At 54.2% G+C, this 24,418-nt stretch overlaps 1 protein-coding gene across 3 annotated transcripts in view; it reads left to right on the top strand.

Annotated features, from left to right (window-relative positions):
• Nucleotides 1-20,199, top strand: part of AGBL2 (AGBL carboxypeptidase 2) — a 51,161-nt gene extending 30,962 nt beyond the window's left edge. For 2 of the 3 annotated variants that reach the window (XM_073346684.2, XM_073346687.2), the window contains 3 exons: nt 9,547-9,768; nt 10,910-10,961; nt 19,221-20,199. In XM_073346684.2, the coding sequence (XP_073202785.2) occupies nt 9,547-9,768; nt 10,910-10,961; nt 19,221-19,449 (503 nt within the window). In that variant the 3' untranslated portion in view covers nt 19,450-20,199. The remainder of the gene's footprint in view (nt 1-9,546; nt 9,769-10,909; nt 10,962-19,220) is intronic. The other variant, XM_073346688.2, reaches the window with a different exon arrangement.
• The last annotated feature ends 4,219 nt before the right edge of the window (nt 20,200-24,418 follow it).

The raw sequence follows: 24,418 nt of genomic DNA, 5'->3' as shown, positions 1-24,418 counted from the left end.
AGCACTGGATGGGTTACCTAGGTAGGTGGCGGAATCTCCCTCATAGAATCATAGAATATCAGGGTTGGAAGGGAACTCAGGAGGTCATCTAGTCCAACCCCCTGCTCAAAGCAGGGCCAATCCCCAATTTTTGCCCCAGATCCCTAAATGGCCCCCTCAAGGATTGAACTCCCAACCCTGGGCTTAGCAGGCCAATGCTCAAACCACTGAGCTATCCCTCCCCTCAAAAAGGTTAGTTAAACTAACAGTAATAATTTCTGATAACCCACTACCATCGGACCAGCCATAACCCACTACCATCGGACCTGCCTCCTTAGAGGTTTTTAAGGCTCGGCTTTATAAAGCCCTGGCTGGGATGATTTAGTTGGGTTTGGTCCTGCTTTGAGCAGGGGGTTGGACTAGATGACCTCCTGAGGTCTCTTCCAACCCTGATATTCTATGATTTTATGACCCTGACGACCAGCCCCTCCTCAGTTCCTTTTTACCGCCAGTGACAATCGTTGGAACTGCGATCGCTTGGTTTGCAAGTGCTTCCCTTAGTGTTCTTTCATATAGTTAGCTTATCCTAGTTTAGTTGTAGTTAGTCTTAGTTGTTAGTGTATATATTGTCTATAGTGAGTTTTGGGAGCGGGGTTTCCTCAGACTCCGGGACATGCCGCGAGCCCAAAGCTTTAAACCCTGCGGAACCTGCAGCAAGCCTATGCCAGCGAGTGACCCCCACAACTTGTGTCTGGGAGAGATGCACCAGATAGAAAGGTAAAAGATCTGCAGGGCTTTCTGCCCCAGAACTAAAAAGGAGTGAGATTTCTGATTGAAGCAGTTGTTCATGGAATCTGCCCTTCATCCCCAGTCTGCTGCGGACCGCCAAGACCCCACACCGAGCACGTCTGTAGGGAGTGCCCTGGCATTGGTAGGTGACATGCAGGGGCGGCAGGTTTGTAGAAATGTTGGTGGTGCCCAGAACCCGCTCCCCCAAACTCCGCCCCCCACCTGCCTAAGGCTCTGGGAGGGAGTTTGGGTGGGGGGAGGAGGTCTGGGGTGCAGGTTGGGCTGGGGCAGGGGATTGGGGTGCAGAAGGGGTGAGAGGTTGCGCTCTGGGAGGGAGTTGGGGTGGGGGAGGGAATCTGGGGTGCAGGCTCTGGGACGGAGTTTGGGTGCTGGGTGCAGGCTCTGGGCTAGGGCAGGGGGTGGGTGTGCAGGTGGTGGTGAGGGGTTCAGGTTCTGGGACGGAGTTTGGGTGCTGGGTGCAGGCTCCGGGCTAGGGCAGGGGGTGGGTGTGCAGGTGGTGGTGAGGGGTTCAGGTTCTGGGGCGGAGTTTGGGTGCTGGGTGCAGGCTCCGGGCTAGGGCAGGGGGTGGGTGTGCAGGTGGTGGTGAGGGGTTCAGGTTCTGGGGCGGAGTTTGGGTGCTGGGTGCAGGCTCCGGGCTAGGGCAGGGGGTGGGTGTGCAGGTGGTGGTGAGGGGTTCAGGTTCTGGGGCGGAGTTTGGGTGCTGGGTGCAGGCTCCGGGCTAGGGCAGGGGGTGGGTGTGCAGGTGCTGGTGAGGGGTTCAGGTTCTGGGGCGGAGTTTGGGTGCTGGGTGCAGGCTCCGGGCTAGGGCAGGGGGTGGGTGTGCAGGTGGTGGTGAGGGGTTCAGGTTCTGGGACGGAGTTTGGGTGCTGGGTGCAGGCTCCGGGCTAGGGCAGGGGGTGGGTGTGCAGGTGGTGGTGAGGGGTTCAGGTTCTGGGACGGAGTTTGGGTGCTGGGTGCAGGCTCCGGGCTAGGGCAGGGGGTGGGTGTGCAGGTGGTGGTGAGGGGTTCAGGTTCTGGACAGAGTTTGGGTGCTGGTTCTGGGCTGGGAGTGGGGATGCAGGCTCAGGGAGGGAGTTTGGGGACAGGAGGGGGTTCAGGGGGAGGGGGTGCAGGCTCTGGAACAGAGTTTGGGTGTAGGCTCTGGGCTGGGGCAAGGGGTGGGGATGTAGGAGGAGGTGAGGGGTGCAAGCTCTGGGAGGGAGTTTGGGGGCAGGTGTGGGAAGGGGGTAGGGGTGCAGGCTCTGGGATGGAGTTTGGGTTCTGTGTGCAGGCTCCGGGCTGGGGGTGCAGGTTCTGGGAGGGGGTGGCGGGGTGCGGCGCTTACCTGGGGCTTCTAGGCAGGGTAGGCCGGGAGTCTCCATGTGCTGCTACCCCCAGACACTGCCCCCGCAGTTTCCCACTGGCCTCAGAGGCGCTTGGGGTGGGACACCGACCCACCCCGCCCAGGGGCTGCAGGGAGGGGCCAGCAGGCAGGTGGAGCAAGCAGGCAGGAAGCCGCTCAGCTCTGCTGCGCTGCCGGTGGTGAGTGGGGGCCCTGTGCTGTTTTAAATGGCCCTGGGGATGCGTGGGGGGGCGCCCATGGCAGAAGGCAGGGCCGAGGGAGAGACCCGGCCTCAGACAGTGCAGGAGCCGGGCCCGTGGTGCCTGGGCACCGCGGGCCATGGAACTCGTCGCCCATGGTGACACGGTGCTGAGGAAGCGCTCTAGTCTAAGAGACCCGGCACTGGCGCTCCCTGGCACCTCAGCGTGCACAGACAACCCGGCACCACTCGCACTCACTGGTGCAGTACAAGTGGCATAGAAAAGCCGACAGGGGGCGCTCCCCGGTGCAGAAAACAGTGGCACCTGCAGGCGCAGCACTGGGGCGTTCTGTGAAGGAGCCCTCAGCGTCCAGGCAGCAAGAGTCAGCGCCGTCAACTTCGGTTCCCACGGGGGACTGTCAAGTCTGGCACACGACTCCCAGGATGGGCAGTGCCACGTGGCGGAGTTGGAGTTACCCTCCACCCCAGGACTTAATAGCGATGACAACTCCTCAGCCCCCCGTGATCAGAGATAAGCCCCCCGGTGCTGCCACGACCTGCATCATCTAGAGGCAAGCTGGCCATGACGCAGCGGTCACTCTCTCCTGCCTGGCACCATTCGCCTTGACACCTCTCCAGATCGCCACCCTCAAGGCACTGCTGTCTGGCACCGGACTCCGCAAGGGGTTCCCTGGCACCGGTGGCACGATGCTCCCCAGCACCAACGAGGGAACGGCAGTGATCCCCGGCTCTGAGAGAAGATTGGCACTGACCCTCGGTATCATACTCTCAGTACCAGTTCCTGGCATCAGATCCACGACATCGGATTCCTGATTTCAGTCCCCGGCCCAGGTGTCTCCACACTGGTCCCCTGCATCATCAACTTGCCACAGGTCCCCGGCGCAGCACCATGCGGCACCACTGTGATCATCTCAGTCGAGATCCGTGTCTTTGGACTCGGATGGTGACTCGTACTATTCCCGTCACAGCAGGCATAGATCCAACAAGCGATGGAGGAAGGCACCAATGGCATGGCAATCCCAGTGGCAGCCTCTGGTGCAATGGCCTTTTTGGGCTCCCATTTGGTGGCCTCGGAGCACCGACCACCCAGACAGCCAAGGACCGGCCTATGCCCCATGGTTCTGAGGTGACCGTGGCGCAAGCAACCACCGAGGCAACTCGGTGGCATGACTCATTGCAAGGCCAGGCTACTGTCACCTCAGCTATGGTCACCATAGAGGTCCCAGATGCTGAACAGGAGGAGGTCAGGGAGCTGGAGGGTCAGAAGGACCTCATACAACCTTTGGCCTCCTCATCTTTGTCCCCGGACGAAGCAGTGGTAGGAGCTTCAACCTTGGGGCCCCCCACAATTGACCACAGGGCCCACCAGGACCTTCTACGAAGGATTGCCCGTAACATGGGGTTACAGGTGGAGGAGGTGATGGAACCTGAAGACCCCATGGTTGACATCCTTGCGCCAAAGGGCGTCCAGGGTAGCTCTGCCACTGATAAAAACTATCCAGAGCAATATTAAGACTCTATGGCAGACTCCTGCCTCAATCCCGCCCACCGCCAGGGGCCTAGAGTGCAAGTACTTCGTTCCCTCCAAGGGGTACGAGTACCTGTTCTCTGACTCACAGCCATGCTCCCTCATAATATCGGCAGTGAATGAGAAAGAGAGACGGGGGCAGCAAGGGCTGGCCCCTAAATCCAAGGAGTCTAAAAGGATGGACCTTTTTGGCAGGAAAATATACGCAACTCGTGGGCCTCCATGTTGAAGTTTAAGTAGCTGATTCCACCAGACTCCAGAGCCAAGTTCTCGGCTATCACTGATGAAGGGAAGGCAGTGGTGTGAACCTCCCTCCAGGCTTCATTGGACTTGGCGGACTCAGCTTCCCGCACCCTTTCCTCAGGAGTAGCCATGAGGAGAAGCTCATGGCTACAGGCATCTGGGTTGCCCCCAGAGCTGCAGCAAACTCTGCAGGACCTACCATTTGAAGGCACAGGGTTATTTTCGGAGCAAACAGACTCCAAGCTGCACAGTTTAAAAGACCCCCGGGTGACTATGAAGTCATTAGGTATGCATACCCTGGCAACCCTGTTGGACGCCTTTCTCCCGATCCCTCTTGTGCACAAGCCACTTCTCAAGATCCGCAGAGGCAGAGTGGAGGTAATTCTGGTGGCCCAAGTGTAGCCCGACAACACTGGTACTCCATGCTCCTGGAGCTGTCAGTGGACACTCCAATCAAGTTACCACTGCATTCCGATCTGATCACTCAGGACCTTGGTCACCTTCATCACCTGGACCTCCAGACATAGAATCATAGAATATCAGGGTTGGAAGGGATCTCAGGAGGTCATCTAGTCCAACCCCCTGCTCAAAGCAGGACTAATCCCCAACTACATCATCCCAGACAGGGCTTTGTCAAGATGAACTTAAAAACCTCTAAAGAAGGAGATTGCACCACCTCCCTAGGTAACCCATTCCAGTGCTTCATCACCCTCCTAGTGAAAAAGTTTTTCCTAATATCCAACTTAAATCTTCCCCACTGCAACTTGAGACCATTACTCCTTGTTCTGTCATCTGCTACCACTGAGAACAGTCTAGACCCATCCTCTTTGGAACTCCCTTTCAAGTAGTTGAAAGCAGCTATCAAATCCCCCCTCATTCTTCTCTTCTGCAGACTAAATAATCCCAGTTCCCTCAGCCTCTCCTCATAAGTCATGTGCTCCAGCCTTCTAATAATTTTTGTTGCCCTCCACTGGACTCTTTCCAATTTTTCCACATCCTTCTTGTAGTGTGGGGCCCAAAACTGGACACAGTACTCCAGATCAGGCCTCAGCAATGCCGAATAGAGGGGAATGATTACTTACCTCGATCTGCTGGCAATGCTCTTACTTATACAGCCCAAAATGCGGTTAGCCTTCTTGGCAACAAGGGCACACTGTTGACTCATATCCAGCTTCTTGTCCACTGTAACCCCAGGTCCTTTTCTGCAGAACTGCTGCCTAGCCATTCGGTCTGTAGTCTGTAGCAGTGGATGGGATTCTTCCGCCCTAAGTGCAGGACTCTGCACTTGTCTCTGTTGAACCTCATCGGATTTCTTTTGGCCCAATCTTCTAATTTGTCTAAGTCCCTTTGTATCCTATCCCTACCCTCTAGCGTATCTACCACCTCTCCCAGTTTAGTGTCATCTGCAAACTTGCTGAGAGTGCAATCCACACCATCCTCCAGATCATTAATGAAGATATTGAACAAAACTAGCCCCAGGATTGACCCTTGGGGCACTCTGCTTGATACCGGCTGCCAACTGGACATGGAGCCATTTTATCACTAGCCGTTGAGCCCAACGATCTAGCCAGCTTTCTATCCACCTTATAGTCCATTCATCCAGCCCATACTTCTTTAACTTGCTGGCAAGAATACTGTGGGAGACGGTATCAAAAGCTTTGCTAAAGTCAAGGAATAACACGTCCACTGCTTTCCCCTCATCCAGAGAGCCAGTTATCTCAGCATAGAAGGCAATTAGGTTAGTCAGGCATGACTTGCCCTTGGTGAATCCATGCTGGCTGTTCCTGATCAATTTTCTCTCCTCTAAGTGCTTCAAAATTGATTCCTTGAGGACCTGCTCCATGATTTTTCCAGGGACTGAGGTGAGGCTCACTCGCCTGTAGTTCCCCGGATCCTCCTCCTTCCCTTTTTTAAAGATTGGCACTACATTAGCCTTTTTCCAGTTGTCCAGGATCTCCCCTGATCGCCATGAGTTTTCAAAGATAATGGCCAATGGCTCTGCAATCACATCCGCCAGCTCCTTTAGCACTCTTGGATGCAGCACATCTGGCCCCATGGACTTGTGCTCATCCATCTTTTCTAAATAGTCCTGAACCACTTCTTTCTCCACAGAGGGCTGGTCACCTCCTCCCCATGCTGTGCTGCCCAGTGCAGTAGTCTGGGAGCTGACCTTGTTCGTGAAGATAGAGGCAAAAAAATCATTGAGTACATTAGCTTTTTCCACATCCTCTGTCCATAGGCGCCAACTTTTCCTGGTGCCAGTGGGTGCTTGACCCCCCCCCCCTGTCCCTGGCCCCACCTTGACTCCACCCCTGCCCTGCCTTCTCCCACCCCTGCTCCGCCCCCATTCCAACCCCTTCCCCAAAGTCCCCAGCCCAACTCCGCCCCCTCCCTGCCCCTGTTGGACTTCTTTCCCAAATCCTCGCCCTGGCCCAGCCTCTTCCCCGAGCGCACTGCATTCCCCCTCCTCCCCCCTCCCTCCCAGCACTTGCTGCCGCTAAACAGCTGTTTTGCGGCGCCAAGCACTGGGAGCTAGGGGGAGAAGCGGGGAAGGCATGCTCAAGGGAGGAAGTGGAGGTGGAGGTGAGCTGGGCGAGTAGCTGCCGGTGGGTGCAGAGCACCCACCAATTTTTCCCCGTGGGTGCTCCAGCCCCGGAGCACCCACAGAGTCGGCGCCTATGCCTCTGCCACTAGATTGCCTCCCACACTTTCCTTGACCTTCTTGTTGCTAACATACCCATAGAAACCCTTCTTGTTACTCTTAACATCCCTTGCCAGCTGCAACTCCAAGTGTGATTGGCCTTCCTGATTTCACTCCTGCATGCCTGAGCAATATTTATATACTCCTCCCTGGTCATTTGTCCAATCTTCCACTTCTTGTAAGCTTCTTTTTTGTGTTTAAGATCAGCAAGGATTTCACTGTTAAGCCCAGCTGGTCGCCTGCCATATTTACTATTCTTTCTACACATCGGGATGGTTTGTCCCTGTAACCTCAATAAGGATTCTTTAAAATATAGCCAGCTCTCCTGGACTCCTTTCCCCCTCATGTTATTCTCCCAGGGGATCCTGCCCATCAGTTCCCTGAGGGAGTCAAAGTCTGTCCCTCCATCTCACAGCCTGGAAGCTTCATGGTTAAACCCCATGGAGCTTCTGTGCTCAGAACCAGGAAGGGAGGTCCTACTTGGCAGTAGGAAACCATCTACTAGGACCACATATCTAGCTCAGTGGAAAAGGTCCACTTGCTGGTGTGACCAGCAGCGTACATCTCCACTCCAGGCGTCAGTACCACTCATTCTAGAGCACCTTCTGTACCTGAAACAACAAGGCCTGGCAGTGTCATCCATCAAAGTACATCTTGCTGTTATCTCAGCCTTTCACTCGGGAGCATCTGGCCAATCCGTATTTGCTAACCCCATGGTAAGCTGTTTCCTCAAGGGTTTGGAATGCCTATATCTTCAGACCAGACAGCCTGTCCCAGCATGGGACCTCAATCTTGTCCTCTCCAAATTAATGGGGCCCCTTTTGAGTCAATAGCAACTTGTTGCCTTCTCTATCATGGAAGGTAGCCTTCCTGGTGGCCATCACATCAGCTAGGAGGGTGTCAGAGCTAAAGGCCCTTGTCTCCGATCCACCCTACACGGTCTTCCACAAGCATAAGATGCAACTCAGGCCTCAGCCAGCCTTGCTTCCCAAGGTAGTGTCACTCTTTCATACTAACTAAGACATTTTTCTACCTATCTTCTAGCCTAAGCCTCATGCCAGTAGTCGAGAGCAGAGGCTACACTCATTGGATGTTCAACGAGTGCTAACATTCTACATTGAGCACACTTAGCTGTTCAGGAAGTCAAACCAGCTGTACATGGTGGTAGCAGACCGGATGAAAGCACTCCTGCTCTCATCTCAAAGAATATCTTCCTGGATCATGTCCTGCATCCACACGTGCTACGAGCTGGTCAGGGCTCCAGCCCCAGCTCCTACGGCACACGAGGGCACAGGCCTCGTCAGCGGCGTTCCTGGCCCAGGTCCCAATACAAGAAATTTGCAGGGCAGCAACATGGTCCTCAGTGCATATTTACCTCTCACTGTGCTATCACCCAACATGCCAGAGATGATGCAGCATTCGGCAGAGTGGTGCTCCAATCAGCAATTCCTTAACTCCGACCCCACCTCCAGGGTAGAACTTGGGAGTCACCTGATTGGAATCGACGTGAACAAGCACTCGAAGTAGAAAAAACGGTTACTCATCTTCTCGTAACTGTTCTTCAAGATGTGTTGTTCACATCCATTCCAATACCCACCCTCCTTCCGCTGTTGGAGTAGTCGGCAAGAAGGAACTGAGGGGGTGTTGGGTTGGCAGGGTCATATATTGAGCGCCATGAAGGTGTCACTCCAGGAGGGCTCCATAGCCAACCCGACGGGAGCTGCTAAGGGAAAACTTTCCAACAACTGTGCACGCAGTGTGCGCACACCTGATTGGAATGGACGTGAACAACACATCTCGAAAAACAACCGTTACAAGAAGGTGAGTAACCGTTTTTCCCCCGAATGATGGTAGCTACGTCCATGGAAGCTGCCTTGTCATAGCTGTGTTTGCACTGGAGGTTTTTTCAGGAGAGCTACACTGGTCAGGACTGTGGTTTCTTCACTCCCCTGACCAGCGTTGCTGTATTGATCCAACTTTTCAGTGGAGATCAAGCCAGCCCCAAACACCAAGGGGTGGGGGTGGCAGCATGGATGAACCTGAGATGAAGAGTACACGCTTCCCTTTGACAAGGGTAAGAGCTAAGCCTGTTTCTTTGCCAGCAGCGCTCCACGCAGCCACTCACTGCGAGGCCCTCCCTGCATGAAGGAGCAGGGCCCACCCAAGTCCGTCAGATGGCCCCATCTCGAGAGAGAGCCTGTGTACTAAGAGGGGATGTCTGCTAGTGTGGCGTGGCCAGGCCCTGGCTGGAGAACTGGGGGAGAGGGGGCATGCCTCTGCTCTGCTGCCTTGGAGTCTCTTGCTAGTCTCAGACCTCCCCTCCCTGCTCCCAGAGGTTCTTAGGAGGGCAGTGCAGAAGAGGAGCTGGGAGGCAGCAGAGTGGGGGAGACTGGTGAGGGGGGAGCAGCAGACTCTTTGAGACTCTCTGAGCCCCCTGCAGGCTACCCAAGATGGCCCCCATCGTCAGGACACTTGCCCTGTCCCCCACTCCCACACTGGTGCAAGGCATGTGCCCCCATCGCCCGCTTGCGTAGGGTCTACAGTGTCCCTCATGAACCCACCCCTTGGAGCTGGGCAGATCCCGATGAAGCTCTCTGTAGGCCAGTTCCCAGTTGTGGCTTGCTAAGGGCATGGGTGGGGGGTGGGGGTGTGAAGGAATGGGTGGACCCCCCTGTCAGAGCAGACCTGCCACAGCTCCCAGGCACTGGGCTGCGTCCCTAGGCTCAAACCCTCTGCCCCCACAGTTTGTCTGCTCCCAGAAGAGCGTCTATGGGAGAGTAAGCTGTGTCACCGGCACAGCTCTGGGCCTGAGCGCTTATGGAAGGCCCGGCAGCCCCAGCCCCTGCTTATCACCATGCTGACCCTGCCGCAGCCCCAGAGACCCGCCGGCGTGTCACCCACCAGAGAGCACCCCCCGCCCTTCCATGCCCAGCTGGACGGAGAGCCATACGGCAGCCAGCATGCAGGTGAGGGCGGGGAGCGATCTGGCACCACAGTGGGGGAGCGCCCTCCTGCAGGGGGAATGCACACTCAGGTCAAAGAGACAGGCCAGGCACCTGCCATGGTCCAGAGTGGTCCCCCCCAGTCCCACATTCCAGAGCCTGGCAGAGCTGGGCTGTTCCTGGGAAATTTCTCCCCCCGCCTCCCGAGCCACCAATGCCTGGCAGAGCTGGGCTGTTCCTGGGAAATTCCTCCCCACCACCCCACCAGAGCCTGGCAGAGCTGGGCTGTTCCGGGGAAATTCCTTTCCCCTCAACATGAGGATGGTGGTATTTGGGTCCTATTCATAGGTGCTGAAACAAGGGGTGTGTGTGTGGGGGGGGTGACCGCACCCCTGGCTTGAAGTGGTTTCCATCATGCACAGGGTTTACAGTTTGGTTCAATGGCTCTCAGCACCCCGGCCCCATCCCTACTGCAAGGTAAACACCCCCATGGGATCCGCGTGGGTCCCACTAGGGGTAGCCAGTGGGTGCAAAGTGTGCGAGAGGACTCTCTCTCCCCCATCAGAGAGGGAGCTGACGATCTGTGGTGGGGGAAGGGCAGTGGTGGATTAATGATTTTGCCGCCCGAGGCCCTGAAATAATTGCCGCCCCCCCCCGAGCAGCTCCTGGCCCCCCCGTCGCAGCTCACCTCCGCTCCAACTCTGACTCCTCCACTGAGCGCATCGCCGGGTCCAGCTTCTCCCTGCTCCCTGCCAGTGCTTGTGTGCAAAACAGCTTCGCGAAGGGGGGGAACGTGGCGCGCCCAGGAGAGGAGGCGGGGCCGGGGCGGGGATTTGGGGAAGGGGACCAACGGGGGCAGAGGGGGTGGGGAAGGGGTGGAGTTGGGGCAGGAGTGGAGGGCACGAACTGGCACCGGGGGAAGCAGCTTCTGGCTGCTATTATAAATTTGCCACCCTAGGCCTAGGCCTTGTCGACCTAGGCGTTAATACGCTGCTGGGGAAGGGAGAGGAATCTCTCCAGTCATGGCTGTACCCTGGAAGGGCACTGGGGTCTCCTCTCGCTCACCTCCCACACATCCCGTGGAGCCGCACCTAGAGCCAGAGCAGGTGTTGCTGGATCCTGTTGCTTCTTAGTGCTCTGACCTTTGCCTCTCTTCTGTCTCTAGGCCGCTCAACGTTGGCGCACTCTGCATCCACGGTTGGAGCCAGCCCAAGCAGGTACTGTGCTGGGGCCCACGCCCCCTGCCCCAGCCAGGGCTCCCTACCCTGGCAGGGTAGGTGTGTAGAATGGAGGGGAGGGGGTACCCGAGGTGGAGCCCAGGTTCTATAGTCATATAAATAGGAAGAAAACAAAGAAAGAAGAAGTGGGACTGCTAAAAACTGAGGATGGAGTGGAGGTCAAGGATAATCTAGGCATGGCCCAATATCTAAACAAATACTTTGCCTCAGTCTTTAATAAGACTAAAGAGGATCTTAGGGATAATGGTAGCATGATAAATGGGAATGAGGATATGGAGGTAGACATCACCATATCTGAGGTAGAAGCGAAACTTAAACAGCTTAATGGGACTAAATCGGGGGGCCCAGATAATCTTCATCCAAGAATATTAAAAGAATTGGCACAAGAAATTGCAAGCCCATTAACAAGAATTTTTAATGAATCTGTAAACTCAGGGGTTGTACCGTATGATTGGAGAATTGCTAACATAGTTCCTATTTTTAAGAAAGGGAAAAAAAGTGATCCAAGTAATTATAGACCTGTTAGTTTGACATCTGTAGTGTGCAAGGTCTTGGAAAAAATTTTGAAGGAGAAGGTAGTTAAGGACATTGAAGTCAATGGTAAATGGGACAAAATACAACATGGTTTTACAAAAGGTAGATCATGCCAAACCAACCTGATCTCCTTCTTTGAGAGAGTAACAGATTTTTTAGATAAAGGAAACACAGTGGATCTAATTTACTTAGATTTTAGTAAGGCGTTTGATACTGTGCCACATGGGGAATTATTAGTTAGATTGGATAAGATGGGCATCAATAGGAAAATTGAAAGGTGGATAGGGAATTGTTTAAAGGGGAGACTACAACGGGTCCTACTGAAAGGTGAACTGTCAAGTTGGAGGGAGGTTACCAGTGGAGTTCCTCAAGGATCAGTTTTGGGACCAATCTTATTTAATCTTTTTATTACTGACCTGGGCACAAAAAGTGGGAGTGTGCTAATAAAGTTTGCAGATGATACAAAGCTGGGAGGTATTGCTAATTTAGAGAAGGACAGGGATACCCTACAGGAGGATCTGGATGACCTTGTAAACTGGAGTAATAGGAATAGGTTGAAATTTAATAGTGAGAAGTGTAAGGTCATGCATTTAGGGATTAATAACAAGAATTTTAGTTATAAGCTAGGGACGCATCAACTAGAAGTAACGGAGGAGGAAAAGGACCTTGGAGTATTGGTTGATCATAGGATGACTATGAGCTGCCAATGTGATATGGCTGTGAAAAAAGCTAATGTCGTCTTGGGATGCATCAGGAGAGGTATTTCCAGTAGGGATAAGGAGGTTTTAGTATCGTTATATAAGGCACTGGTGAGACCTCACCTGGAATACTGTGTGCAGTTCTGGTCTCCCATGTTTAAGAAGGATGAATTCAAACTGGAACAGGTACAGAGAAGGGCTACTAGGATGATCCGAGGAATGGAAAACTTGTCTTATGAAAGGAGACTCAGGGAGCTTGGCTTGTTTAGCCTAACTAAAAGAAGGTTGAGGGGAGATATGATTGCTCTCTATAAATATATCAGAGGGATAAATACCAGAGAGGGAGAGGAATTATTTAAACTCAGTACCAATGTGGACACAAGAACAAATGGATATAAACTGGCCACTAGGAAATTTAGATTAGAAATTAGACGAAGGTTTCTAACCATCAGAGGAGTGAAGTTTTGGAATAGCCTTCCGAGGGAAGTAGTGGGGGCAAAAGATCTATCTTGCTTTAAGATTAAACTCGATAAGTTTATGGAGGAGATGGTATGATGGGATAACATGGTTTTGGTAATTAAATATTCATGGTAAATAGGCCTAATGGCCTGTGATGGGTTTTTAGATGGGGTAAGATCCAAGTTACCCGGGAAAGAATTTTCTGTAGTATCTGGCTGATGAATCTTGCCCATATGCTCAGGGTTTAGCTGATCGCCATATTTGGGGTCGGGAAGGAATTTTCCTCCAGGGCAGATTGGAAGGCCCTGGAGGTTTTTCGCCTTCCTCTGTAGCATGGGGCACGGGTCACTTGCTGGAGGATTCTCTGCTCCTTGAGGTCTTCAAACTACAATTTGAGGACTTCAATAGCACAGATATAGGTGTGAGGTCTTTTTTAGGAGTGGTGGGTGAAATTCTGTGGCCTGCATTGTGCAGGAGGTCAGACTAGATGATCATAATGGTCCCTTCTGACCTAAATATCTATGAATCTATGAATCTGTGGGCCTGAGGGGGTCTGACCGCTCAGCACATGCAGTGGCCACACTCCTGCCCCCAGCTTCCCCAGCCCTAAAGAGCACCCCTGCCTGCTTCGCTCTGCAGGGACCCAGCGCCAGCGGGGCTCCTTCGGCTCTGCAGCTGAGGAGGCAGGACCAGAGCAGTCACTGATCAGGGAATGGGGCACTCTGAGCCTTCGACTGGCACGGGGGCTCCATAAAGAAACAGCCCAGGGGTTTCTGTGGGCATACATCCCTTTGAGCGCAAATGTGGGAGGGGCAGATAAGTCTGGGGTCGAGGGGTCGGTCCAGCCAGAGATCCTTCAGGAACCGGAAATCCAGGCCGAGCAAAGCCAGCAAACCTCAGCCAGCAACATGCAAAGGGGAACTTAGCTCTTGGGGGGCTGAGCAGTAGATAGCTGAGGGCATAAAAGCTCCCAAGAGGCAGTCCTCCTTTGAGTGGCTACAGACATGTTTCCACTCAGGCGCGTGAGTGCCCAGCACAGCAAAGCTGGAGAACTTTGTGTAGCAGTACCCGCTGGGGCAGCACATGCGCCCTGTCCCCCTCAGGGCCCCTCCTGAGGCAATATAAGGGCAGTGCCCACCCCCCGCACTCAGTTCCTTCTCACCACCCACAGCCTGATTTGCAGTTTCTCATGGTTATTGCACCACAGCAAGATCACTCTGTGTGCCTTGTAAATAGTTTTAGCCCCATTAGCTACCTAGTTAGTGAGGGTTAGCAGTTCCATGAGTGGCTGGTTAGTTAGTAAGCCTGGCGCTATGCCTTCACCGAATTTTAAGCACTGTCCTTCATGTGGCTGTCCTGTCTAGTGACCACCACATTTGATGCTCGTTGTGCCTGGGAGAGGGGCACAGGAAAGGAAAATGTTTGTTGCTGGACACTTACGCCTGAAGTAACATCTCCAGGAGCCAACCCCAGGAGGATCTGGGAGCTTGCATAGCTCACCTGGCCTCACAAACTGTGTTGGAGCTAGTGTCAATTTCTGATAGACAGCCAGACTCAGGTTCTTCTCCGTGGAGAAGGGACCATTCTCCTTCCTGTAGTCCTCCAAGGAAGAGGGCTCACAAAACTAATCAGAGCCATTCCGGGGCTCAGAGACTCTTCCTTCTCTTCTAGGAGGAGTGTGCGGAGCATTAGCAAGTCTTCTTGAGTGTCCAAAATAGAGCAGGACGAGGACCATCTACCCGCTCCCCAGTACTGAGAAGCAAACTGCCCAGTACCATACCATCAGTTCTGGCAATATCTTCAGGACACATCTGTTGAGTCCGGTGCCAGCACATTGGCACTGACAGTACTGACCACAGGCTTTTCAGGCAGCAGCTGATTTACTCTGCCTCTCTGTCCCAGATTCACCTCTGACACAGGAGTCCTCATCTGTGGGGAAGCCCCCTGCAATCCTGGGCCAGTGTGGGTCAGTTGCTTTCGACTATGGACAGTTACTGGCTTCTCCCTTGTTACCGGTTAAGAAGCGTACCAAAGAGGTGGATCTGGTCCCATCATCAGCACCAAGACATTCTGCTTGGGTACCAATACCATTTTCGGCTCCGACGATAGCGCTAGTCCCAGTCTCCAAACCTTCAGTACCAAGCCATTCTTCGGCTAGGGTACCGATCTCTGCACAGGAATGACAGCCTTTCCCGTACTGCATTTTAGTGCAGCCTCAACTTCCCAAGCAGTACTCATGGCACTGACTACTGTACCATCCTTGGTACCAGTCCAGTCTCCTCACCGGACCTCAAACAGATTGGGGTACTTAGTGGGCTTGGCAGGTTTAACTCATCTGTTCACTATTTGGGGTGTTCCTTGCAATCAGGCTCAGAATCCTTCTCTCTTTCTTCCATCCCCTTCCTCCAGAAGATCATTACCAAGACAACAGCGTTCCCTCAGCAGGGACATGAGTTCTTGGGCCGGTACATACTGGCTTCCTGTACCACATTAATTTCCTCTCTGGCCTCCTTGGAGTGCCCACCACTCTTCAAGATCTCAATCATCAGCTCACTCCAGAGCTGTTGTCCTTCGGTTGTCTCACTTCCTGGACCACCGAGACTGGAGACACAAACTGATACAGCTCCCACTGAGTCTACTACAGCAGAGTGACCCCTTATCACGGGCTCAAGCCTTACCATAGGGGAGCCCATCTGTTCCACTTCCTGTCATCCTCCTCACCAGACGATTCCACCAGAAGACTTTAAGTCTCACCAACACTCCTTAAGGACGATGACTACAGCCTTTCTTCAAGAGCTTCAGACTCTATGCGCTTCAAGGGGCATAGAAGAAGTTCCCCTCCAACACTGGGGGAAAGGGGTTCTACTCAGGTTACTTCTGATCCCCACGTCCAAGGGAGGGCTGACACCTATACTCGACCTCCAAGGTCTCAACAAGTAAACTTTGAGTGATTTACAATGTGCCAAGTTTTTTCTCTCTCACATCAGGGGCACGTCTGTTTATATAAATCCTGACAATACCACTGCAATGTAGTGTGTGAACAAACCAGTTCAACAAACCACTTCAATCTGTTCTGTTGGGAAGTGATAACTTTTTGGCACTTTTGCATCAAGAAAGACTTTACCACAGCTGCCTACATTCCAGGTGCCCAGAATCAATTGTCCAATCAGCTCAGCAGGAATTTCTCCAAGAATCATGAGTGCTCTGTGAAGGTCCATCTTCAGGGACTGGGGCTTTCCATCTGGCAACCTATTTGCAACAAAAGACAAGAAGTGCTGTCAGTTTTGCTCTAGAGCAGGTCACAGTCCAGGCTCTCTGACCAATGCCCTCAACTGAATTGGGGATCAGCCTTCCCCCAATTCTGCTTGTCCCTCAGGTCATTCTCAAAATGAAGCTGGATCAGGCCAAACAGATACTCATTGAACTAGCCTGGCCAAGACAATGTTGGTTCTCCAGCCTTCACAGCCAGTTGGTCCAATGTCCTGTGCCTCTTGCGCTCTTCCTAGACCTACTGTCTCCGCACCATGGCGGCAGTTTGCATCTCATAGTATGAATGCTGCGTGGTCAGATTAAGTGGAAAAGAACTGTTCAGAGGCAGTCCAACAGGTTCTGCTAATAATACGAAGCTATCTACTAGATCAACCTCTTCGGCCAAGTGGAAATGCTTTTTGGGTTTGTCATTGACTTGGGGAATTCGATTGGTACTAGTCTGGATTCAGGACATTTTAGATTACCGGTTACATCGTAAACCATGGGGCCTGCTCTCAGCCATTGAGGGTCAACTTGGCACCAATCTCAGTGTTTCATTCCCTGATCCACGGGAAGTCGGTATTTTCCAGCCCCATGGTTGTTAGATGTCTGCAAGGTGTTGTTTGCCTCTTCCCACCTATAAAGAAGGGGTTCCCCTGTTGGAACTTAACACTGTGCTTGCTGCCCTTACAGGGCCGCTATTTGAGCCTCTAGCAACCTGTACTCTGTGCTTCCTTTGCCAAAAGACCGCCTTTCTTATTGCTATAACATCAGCAAGGAGGGCAGGTGAACTCAGGCCCTAATGACAGGACCTCCAGACATTCAGCTAGTGAAAGACAGAGGAGCCTTAAGGCCACATCCAAAATGTTTGTCTAAAGTTTCACCACGTCACCTTAACCAAACTATACAGTTGCCTGTATTTTTCCTAAGCTGCACTCCAGTGCAGATGACCAGCACCTTCCTATGTTGCATGTAAGACGAACCTGGCTTTCTGTCTGGATGGGACTAAGCCAGTTTTATTATCACTGCGGCGTGATGTCTCCTGTGCAGACCAGACGAGCGGTCAAGTGGTTTCGGTGCAGACAGTTTCCAGACAGATTACTTCCTGCATTACCATAGGGTGTAGCAAACACCAGGCTGCCTTAGTGGCATTTCTCAGGGTTGTTCCCATATTAGATATATTCAGGGCTGCTACTGAGTCTTCCGTATCCAACTTTACCAAACTACACGGTCAGGAAGGCTTCTAGGGCAGAAGTGAGCTGTGGAAGAGCAGTTCTGCAGTCACTATTTAAATAGGTTTCAGAGTAACAGCCGTGTTAGTCTGTATTCGCAAAAAGAAAAGGAGTACTTGTGGCACCTTAGAGACTAACCAATTTATTAGAGCATAAGCTTTCGTGAGCTACAGCTCACTTCATCAGATGCATATCGTGGAAACTGCAGCAGACTTTATATATACACAGAGAATATGAAACAATACCTAATACCAGGTATTGTTTCATATTCTCTGTGTATATATAAAGTCTGCTGCAGTTTCCACGATATGCATCTGATGAAGTGAGCTGTAGCTCACGAAAGCTTATGCTCTAATAAATTGGTTAGTCTCTAAGGTGCCACAAGTACTCCTTTTCTTTTTACTATTTAAATAGACGCCGAGCCACTACTGCTTGCAAGTCACCCAAGTGGTCTACACATCTGCAACCACTGGGAGAAGAAATGGTTACTCATGGTTACAGTTACTGTTGTTCTTTGAGAGGTGGGTGCAGTCGTGTACTCCCCGGCATGCCCTCGGGTCCCTCTGCATCGGAGTCTCCAGACAAATGGCTGCCAGTGTGAAGGAACTGACGGGGACTGGGCTGGGGTCCTGGGGGTGCGTGCGGTACCCCAAGGGGCTTTGCTACACCGAGTTCTCTGGCTTTGGGGCACTGGGCGTGCCCACCTGAGTGGAATGTGTGTCTGCCCCCACCCCTCGCAGAACAATGGTCGGAGTGCAGGTAAGGAACGGTTTTCCCTGTAAGCCAGTCAGAAGCCAGCGGGAGCTGGGAGAGGGATCAGAGTGCCGTGGATACTGGGCTTCGTTTTCCCCGGCCACTTGCAAAACCCTAAGAACCAGCTGACTAGAAAATGAGGTCATTTGCAGCAGCTGGATCCTGGGAGCTGCTTAGCCAAATGACACCAAATTTGCAGCACAAACTCTACCCCAGCTCCTCAGTGGGCATGGCAGCTTTCAAGACAATCTGAGCATGTGTGTGGATTGTAGAATAAATGGACCAGGGCTTTTAACTGACCAGCTGTAGCTGTAGGGGTCCCAGGGATTCCTAGTCCAGGCTGTCATGTTGGTGAGGGTGAGCTTGCTACTGAGCTGCGCTCTAATGGGTGAAATCTGGGGGAGCCCTGCCTGAGGCAGCCCTGGGTTAGGCTAGGGAGCCTTCTCCCTGGGGAGTTTTCTGGGAAGGGGGGGGCTGAGCCCTGCCGCTGTGACTTTTGTCTCTAATCTGCCTCCTCCCTCTGCAGTGCACAGTGAGAATGGGGGGGCCTTGTTCCTGGGATCAGAGATGCCCCCTGATGCACCAGTGTAAGGGGGGAGCAGAGAGGCAGCGTTCAGTGGTATGAGCACAGAACAGCTTATTACACTTCCACTCTGAGCCTCAGCTTCCTGCTCCAGGGGGTGCTCACTCTCTGCCCGCCCCCCTGCTATCTCCAGAGGGATGGGGCTATCCCCACAGGAGCCCCTTCCCTCTGGCTCAGCGGCATTGCCAGGTTAACAGCTGGACAGGGCTGGGAAGGGCCAGAGCCTGACCTGAGGCAAGGACTGGATCCCTGCTGAGCTGGGGCATGTAACAGTGACGCTGACACCTCAGAGTCTTCCTGGAAGCGGGGGGAGTGTTGGGGGGGCATTGGCCGTGGGGGCCGTGGGAAGAGCGGGCACACAGGGGAGGGGACATGATGGAGAGATGGCGACCCAGGTTGTCAAGGGAATGGGGCAGGGATGGGCAGAGCCCCTGGAGTGGTCTGGGAAATGGGGGCAGGGGATGGGGTGGCAAGGGAGCTTGTGGGAGGCCCGAGGGAATGGGGACAGCACTTCTTGGGGGAATGAAGTAGGGCCATGATGGAGCTGGGGAAAGGCCCAGAGGGGAGGGGCACAAGGGACTGGAGAGAGAGCAGCTTACGGTGGGAGGAGAAAGGAGCTTGAAGGTAAGAGGTTGATGGTTGGGACAGAGGTGGGGGATATGGCAGAGAGGATGGGCTCAGACCCAGCAGCCCCAAGGCCTGAGTGAGCCCAGCTGTGTCTGTCCCTTAGGTCTGTGTGGTGGGGCCCCGAGCAGCCCACTGTGACTCTACTGCTGAGCAGAAACCTCTTCCGGAGACCCCAGGTCCCTGGCCAGAGCGTGCCCGTTGGATCCCACAAGCTGAAGCAGAGCCAATCGCAGCACCTTCTGCCTCCCAGACGAGTCACATGGAGCCTGCTGGAGCTCCAGCCCCCCTGCATGGAGCCAGAGAGCCGCAAGAGCCCCTCCTGGCCCCAGTAAGGGGCTGCAGGGCTGGGCCTCTCCTTGCCAGAGCCCCCTCCCTGCATTGGCAGGCTAATTAAAGGGCTTTGGAACAGTCATCCGGGCTCCCTCCCTGAAAGGGGCTGTGAAGATCAGCGTGGGGCAGGACCCCTCTGATGACTGTCTCTGAGAGCTGCCGGCGGTGGGCAGAGGAGCCCCACAGGCTGCTCAGGGCTCCAGTGGGGGCCTGGCTGTTCAGAGTGCAGGCTGACTGCGCCATGAGCGTTGCACCGTGGCCTTTCCTTGTGTTGGCACAGAACCCCGGCCGGCCGGCATGCGGCAGGTACCACGCACACACGGCTGTTAACAGCCCACAGGCTGGGAGAGCAGCTGTCAGCCCACAGCCCCAGCGCCGACTGGCTGTGTTTGTCTCTCGCTGCACTGTCCCCGTCTTCTGCAGGGTGTTGGCTCCATCTGGCCCAGCCCATCAGCACTATGGCCTTGGGCCTGCCCTTCCCTGTTCTGCCCGTATCCTGGGTCCACCAGGGCCAGGCTTCCGAAGCACCGTTCTCCCTCTCCGCTCCCGGGGGGCACGTGGCATGGTGCCATCGGGCCGTCCTGATTGTTAAAATATCTACTATGCTTTCTCAAAGCAATGATGCAGCCAGGGGCAGCCTGGGTCAAAGAGAAAACGACCCCGGAGAAACTGGGCGTGGAGTGTTATTTCAGCAGGGCCAGGGCATGCCTGGTTGCCAGCAGTAACCTGGTCAGATACCTTCATTAAAGAGTCCGGAGGTCACTGCAGGCTGGTCATTTCTTGCAGACGGCCGCAAGCTGGGCTCTTCTCAGGGCTGGGGGGAGAAGGGGCGATTGGCCTCCAAAGCCTCTCTGAGGTGCCGAGATGGGGGCTCTGCACCCCCCTGCAGGCTGCATGAGAGGCATTGCAGGGCTCACAAGGAGTGAGCCTGTGCCCCCCTCGGGTGGAGGAAAGGGAGGTGGCCCAGGAAGATACCCCTAAGGTCCGTGAGGGGCTGCCCACCTGCAGTGGTGGCAAATGCCCAGGAACCGGGCTCTCCCCTCCCACAGACCTTGAGGAGCAGGAGCGTCCAAATTCGAGCTCTTCAAAAAGCAAGGAACGTCCTAGACAAACGTGCGAGGTGCAGGCAGGGCAGTAGCTGGGAGGCGTCTCCCAGCAGAGGAGCCACTGAGACGGCGCGACGGAAATGAACAGAACCTGCCTCAGGCAGCTCGGGCCCCTGTTGCTGGGCGTGGCCAGGGCAGAGCTGGGCGGTGTGGCGGGGCTCAGGCTGGGGCAATCTGCAGGGGCAGCAAAGGGACCGCACGTGCTCCTGTGCTGTCAGTGCCTGGGGTAGGGCTGTCTGTGCCCCCAAGGAAGGCGAGGGCTTCCAGGCCCTGCCCCTCCCCTCGAGCAGCTGGAGACACATGGGAGCCAGGCAATGCCATCACCCCAGGCACTGGGGCTGGGGGCGGGGAGGGCAGGGAACTGGGACGCTGAAGTGGAAGCAGCCACCTCAGGGCAGCCAGGGGATCTGGCCAGGTGTGATGGATCCTCCGTGCTCAGGGAAAAGCTACAACAGGGGCTGATGTGCACAAAGCTTCAGGGGCAGGGGGACTGGCTGCAGGGAAAGGCCTCCCCTCCCCCACATATCCAACCAGGGCTACAGGGGAGCCAGCCCCCCCACCCCATATCACTCTGCTCCCCCACACCCAGCCAGGGCTACAGCCCCACCCTACCACTCAGCCAACCCCAGCTAATGCTATCAGGGAGCCAGCCCCGCCCTGTCATTCTGCCCCTCCCCAGCGAGGGCTACAGGGGAGCCAGGCCCCCCCACATGACTCTGCCCCCCACTGGGTTTTCCAACTTTTTAATTACACAAAACCAAACTCCCTTGCCCCACCCCCTTGCCTGAGGTCCCGCCCCACCACTTCTCTGAGGCCCCGCCCCTCACTCATTCTATCCCACCCTCACTCACGTTCACTGGACTGGGACAGGAGGTTGGGGTGCAGGAGGGGGTACAGACTCCAGTGTGGGGCCAGAAATGAGGGGTTCAGGGTGCAGGAGCAGGCTCAATAAACCCTCCTGTTTTACACTGGCTGAGAGTCACTCCAGACTAGAGAACAGGGGGCATTATTGCCTCTGGGAGTGGAGGCCACGAGGGTCCAGAGTGAGTGGACTCCCTGAGGGGGCCCACGGCAGAGACAGGCTCAGAGAGGTGCGGTTCTAGGAGGTGGTGGGGCCTACGGCTTAACCCCCAAGAAAGAGTGGACGCCTGAGAAGGGCTGTCGCACTGAAGGGGGTTCCCCCCACGCACCGTACGGCGCTGGGAGAAAGCACGAGTCCTGTGAGTCCGTGACAACCTGGTAGGAGCAGACGGTTGGTGGACGCACCCTGTAGACATCTGGCTGCCAGCGCAGGTGCTTTGCAGTGAGTGTCTGCCAGCGATAGAACAAGGGAATTGAAGGAACCAGCAAGGAAAGGGCCTACAACCAGCTCCCTACAAGGGGTCTTGCATGTCTGTGCAGGGAGAGAGGGGTGAGCATTGGGAGGCTCACCCAGGAGCTGCTGATTGCCTGGATGGTAGAGAATGACCAGTCCTAGGAGCAGGTTCTAGATCCCAGCGGGGCTCCCGGGATGCCCGGAGAGTCTGGGAATAGCAGGGGGTGGTTGGGGTAGTGGCAGGGGTCCACTGGACCCAGCTCCACAGCCAGGAGGGGGCTTCCCATCTGGGTTCCCCCCAGTGGATGTGTAGAGTGAAGGAGCTGGAGCTGGAGGAGTGGCGGCTAGCTGACCGCTTGGAGCAGTGAAAACATGAGCTGGAGTTAGAAGAGAGGCAGGCCAAGAGGACCTGCTGTGGGGTAAGTGGGGAAGGACCCCAAAATGCCAATTCGGTAGGAACCCTAGATTCCTCTTCGAGCGCTGTCCCTGTGGGTACTCCACTTCCGGAGCCATCAAGCGGAGATTTTTGCTAGCACAATAGCAGTCTCGCGGCACCGCCGGTGCCTCTTCTAGCACGCACACACCCCGACCCCTGCAGTTCCTTCTCAACGGCCCCAGCTTGAGACGGAGTCCGTTAGCGGTGTCACTATGAACATTAATATCGAGTTGTTAGATGGCTACTTTAACCCTCTTTATTCACAGTTCTTAGTTTAGTTAGCGTTAGTTACATTTAAAAAAAACCCTTTTGCGTCCCGAATTTCCCAATAGGGACGCCTTAAATATGCCTGGATCCCCAGGTTTTAAAAGGTGTGCGTCTTGCAAGTCTGCAATGCCAGTATCTGACAGGCACTCCCTTTGTGTCCGATGCTGGATGAGTCGCACATGCCACAGAAGTGCGCTAACAGCAGCAATCTGAAGGACAGGGCAAAGAGAGATCAGGATCTCCGACTAAAACTCATTTTAATGGAGAAATCCTTAAGCGTCTGGGTGCAGGGAGCTGTGTTCATGCACAAACAGGAGTGAGATGGGAGCCACAAACCCCGCCCCGTGTGTCTATACCCTGCCGTTAGTGCCCAGCCCCAGGGCTAACAGACACATCACTGCATGTCAGGGAACCTGTGGGCTGGGTTCTGATCCCACCCCCTGGGATCAGTCCGGAGTCACCTCTGACTGCAGTGAAATGAAACTGATTACAGGTAAAATCTCACTCTCAGAGATGTTCCAATAAGCTTCTTTCACAGACTAGACTCCTTCCTAGTCTGAGCCCAATCCTTTCCCCTGATACAGTCCTTTGTTAGTTCCAGCAGACATCTTAGGTGTTAACTAGGGTTTTCACATGACTGGCTGCCCTCTCTGTCCTGCTTCACCCCCCTTTTATAGCTTTGGCACAAGGCGGGAATCTTTTGTCTCTCTGGGTCCCCACCCCTCCTTCTAAATGGAAAAGTACCAGCTTTAAGGTAGATTCCAGTACCATATTACATTGTCTCATAGAATATCAGGGTTGGAAGGGACCTCAGGAGGTCATCTAGTCCAACCCCCTGCTCAAAGCAGGACCAATCCCCAGCTAAATCATCCCAGCCAGGGATTTGTCCTGTGAGACCTCATTCTTCATTACCCACGGGTTGGCCCACAGGTACACAGGAAGGCTTGCAGGAAAATAAACCATTTACAACCAGTTGTCCTAGTCAATGGGAGCCATCAAGATTCTAAGCCACCATTAATGGCCCACACTTTGAATAATTACAATAGGACCTCAGAGTTATACTTATTTCTAGCTTTAGATACAAGAATGATACATACATACAAATAGGAGGAATATATTCAGTAGGTTATAACCTTTGTAATGATACCTTACAAGAGACCTCTTGCATGAAGCATATTCCAGTTACATCATATTCACACTCACAAGCATATTTCCATAAACAGATGGAGTGCAACGTCACACCCCCCATGGACACAAGCCCTGGCATCAGATTCCCTCCATGGGCACATGCCCCAGTCTCAGATCCACTCCCCACCCCTCCGGACACATGCCCTGGCTGTCTCCAATACTCAGTGAGGAAGAGGACGGTGAGAGCAGATGCCGTGATGCGGCAGCAAGGGGCCCCACAGCACTGCCACCAACACCCCAGTGCCCAGCTCCACCCAGCCCCGAATAAAGCCCTGAGCCAGGGTCTGTACCTACAGGAAGCCGATGATACCTCATTTCTTCCTGCATCTCTCACATATTGTCTCTAATCTGCAGGGCCAATCTAGCATGGCCAAAGTATGCAGAGGTCCATGCAACATGCAGAAAACCCTGGGACCTGGGACCCTGGCCAAGTGTCATGCTGTGATGATCTGGGTGTTTCCCCTTGTTACGTTGTACGTGAGCCTATTTGAGTGTTACTGTTTTGCAGGAACACTGTGATTACCCTCAGTTCACCAATGCCCAGGTGGTGGGAATAAGGGCGTGTGACTTTTGCTGAGACCCTCAGGGGCAGGTGAGGCTGCTCCAGCTGCCTGCACCTGCACGTAAGTGGTGGCCAATGCCCTTCCTAACCTGAGAAT

This window comes from Lepidochelys kempii, chromosome 6 (genome assembly GCF_965140285.1).
Source record: "Lepidochelys kempii isolate rLepKem1 chromosome 6, rLepKem1.hap1, whole genome shotgun sequence".
Lineage (NCBI taxonomy): Eukaryota > Metazoa > Chordata > Testudines > Cheloniidae > Lepidochelys > Lepidochelys kempii.
This window is presented reverse-complemented; position numbering and strand designations above follow the sequence as displayed.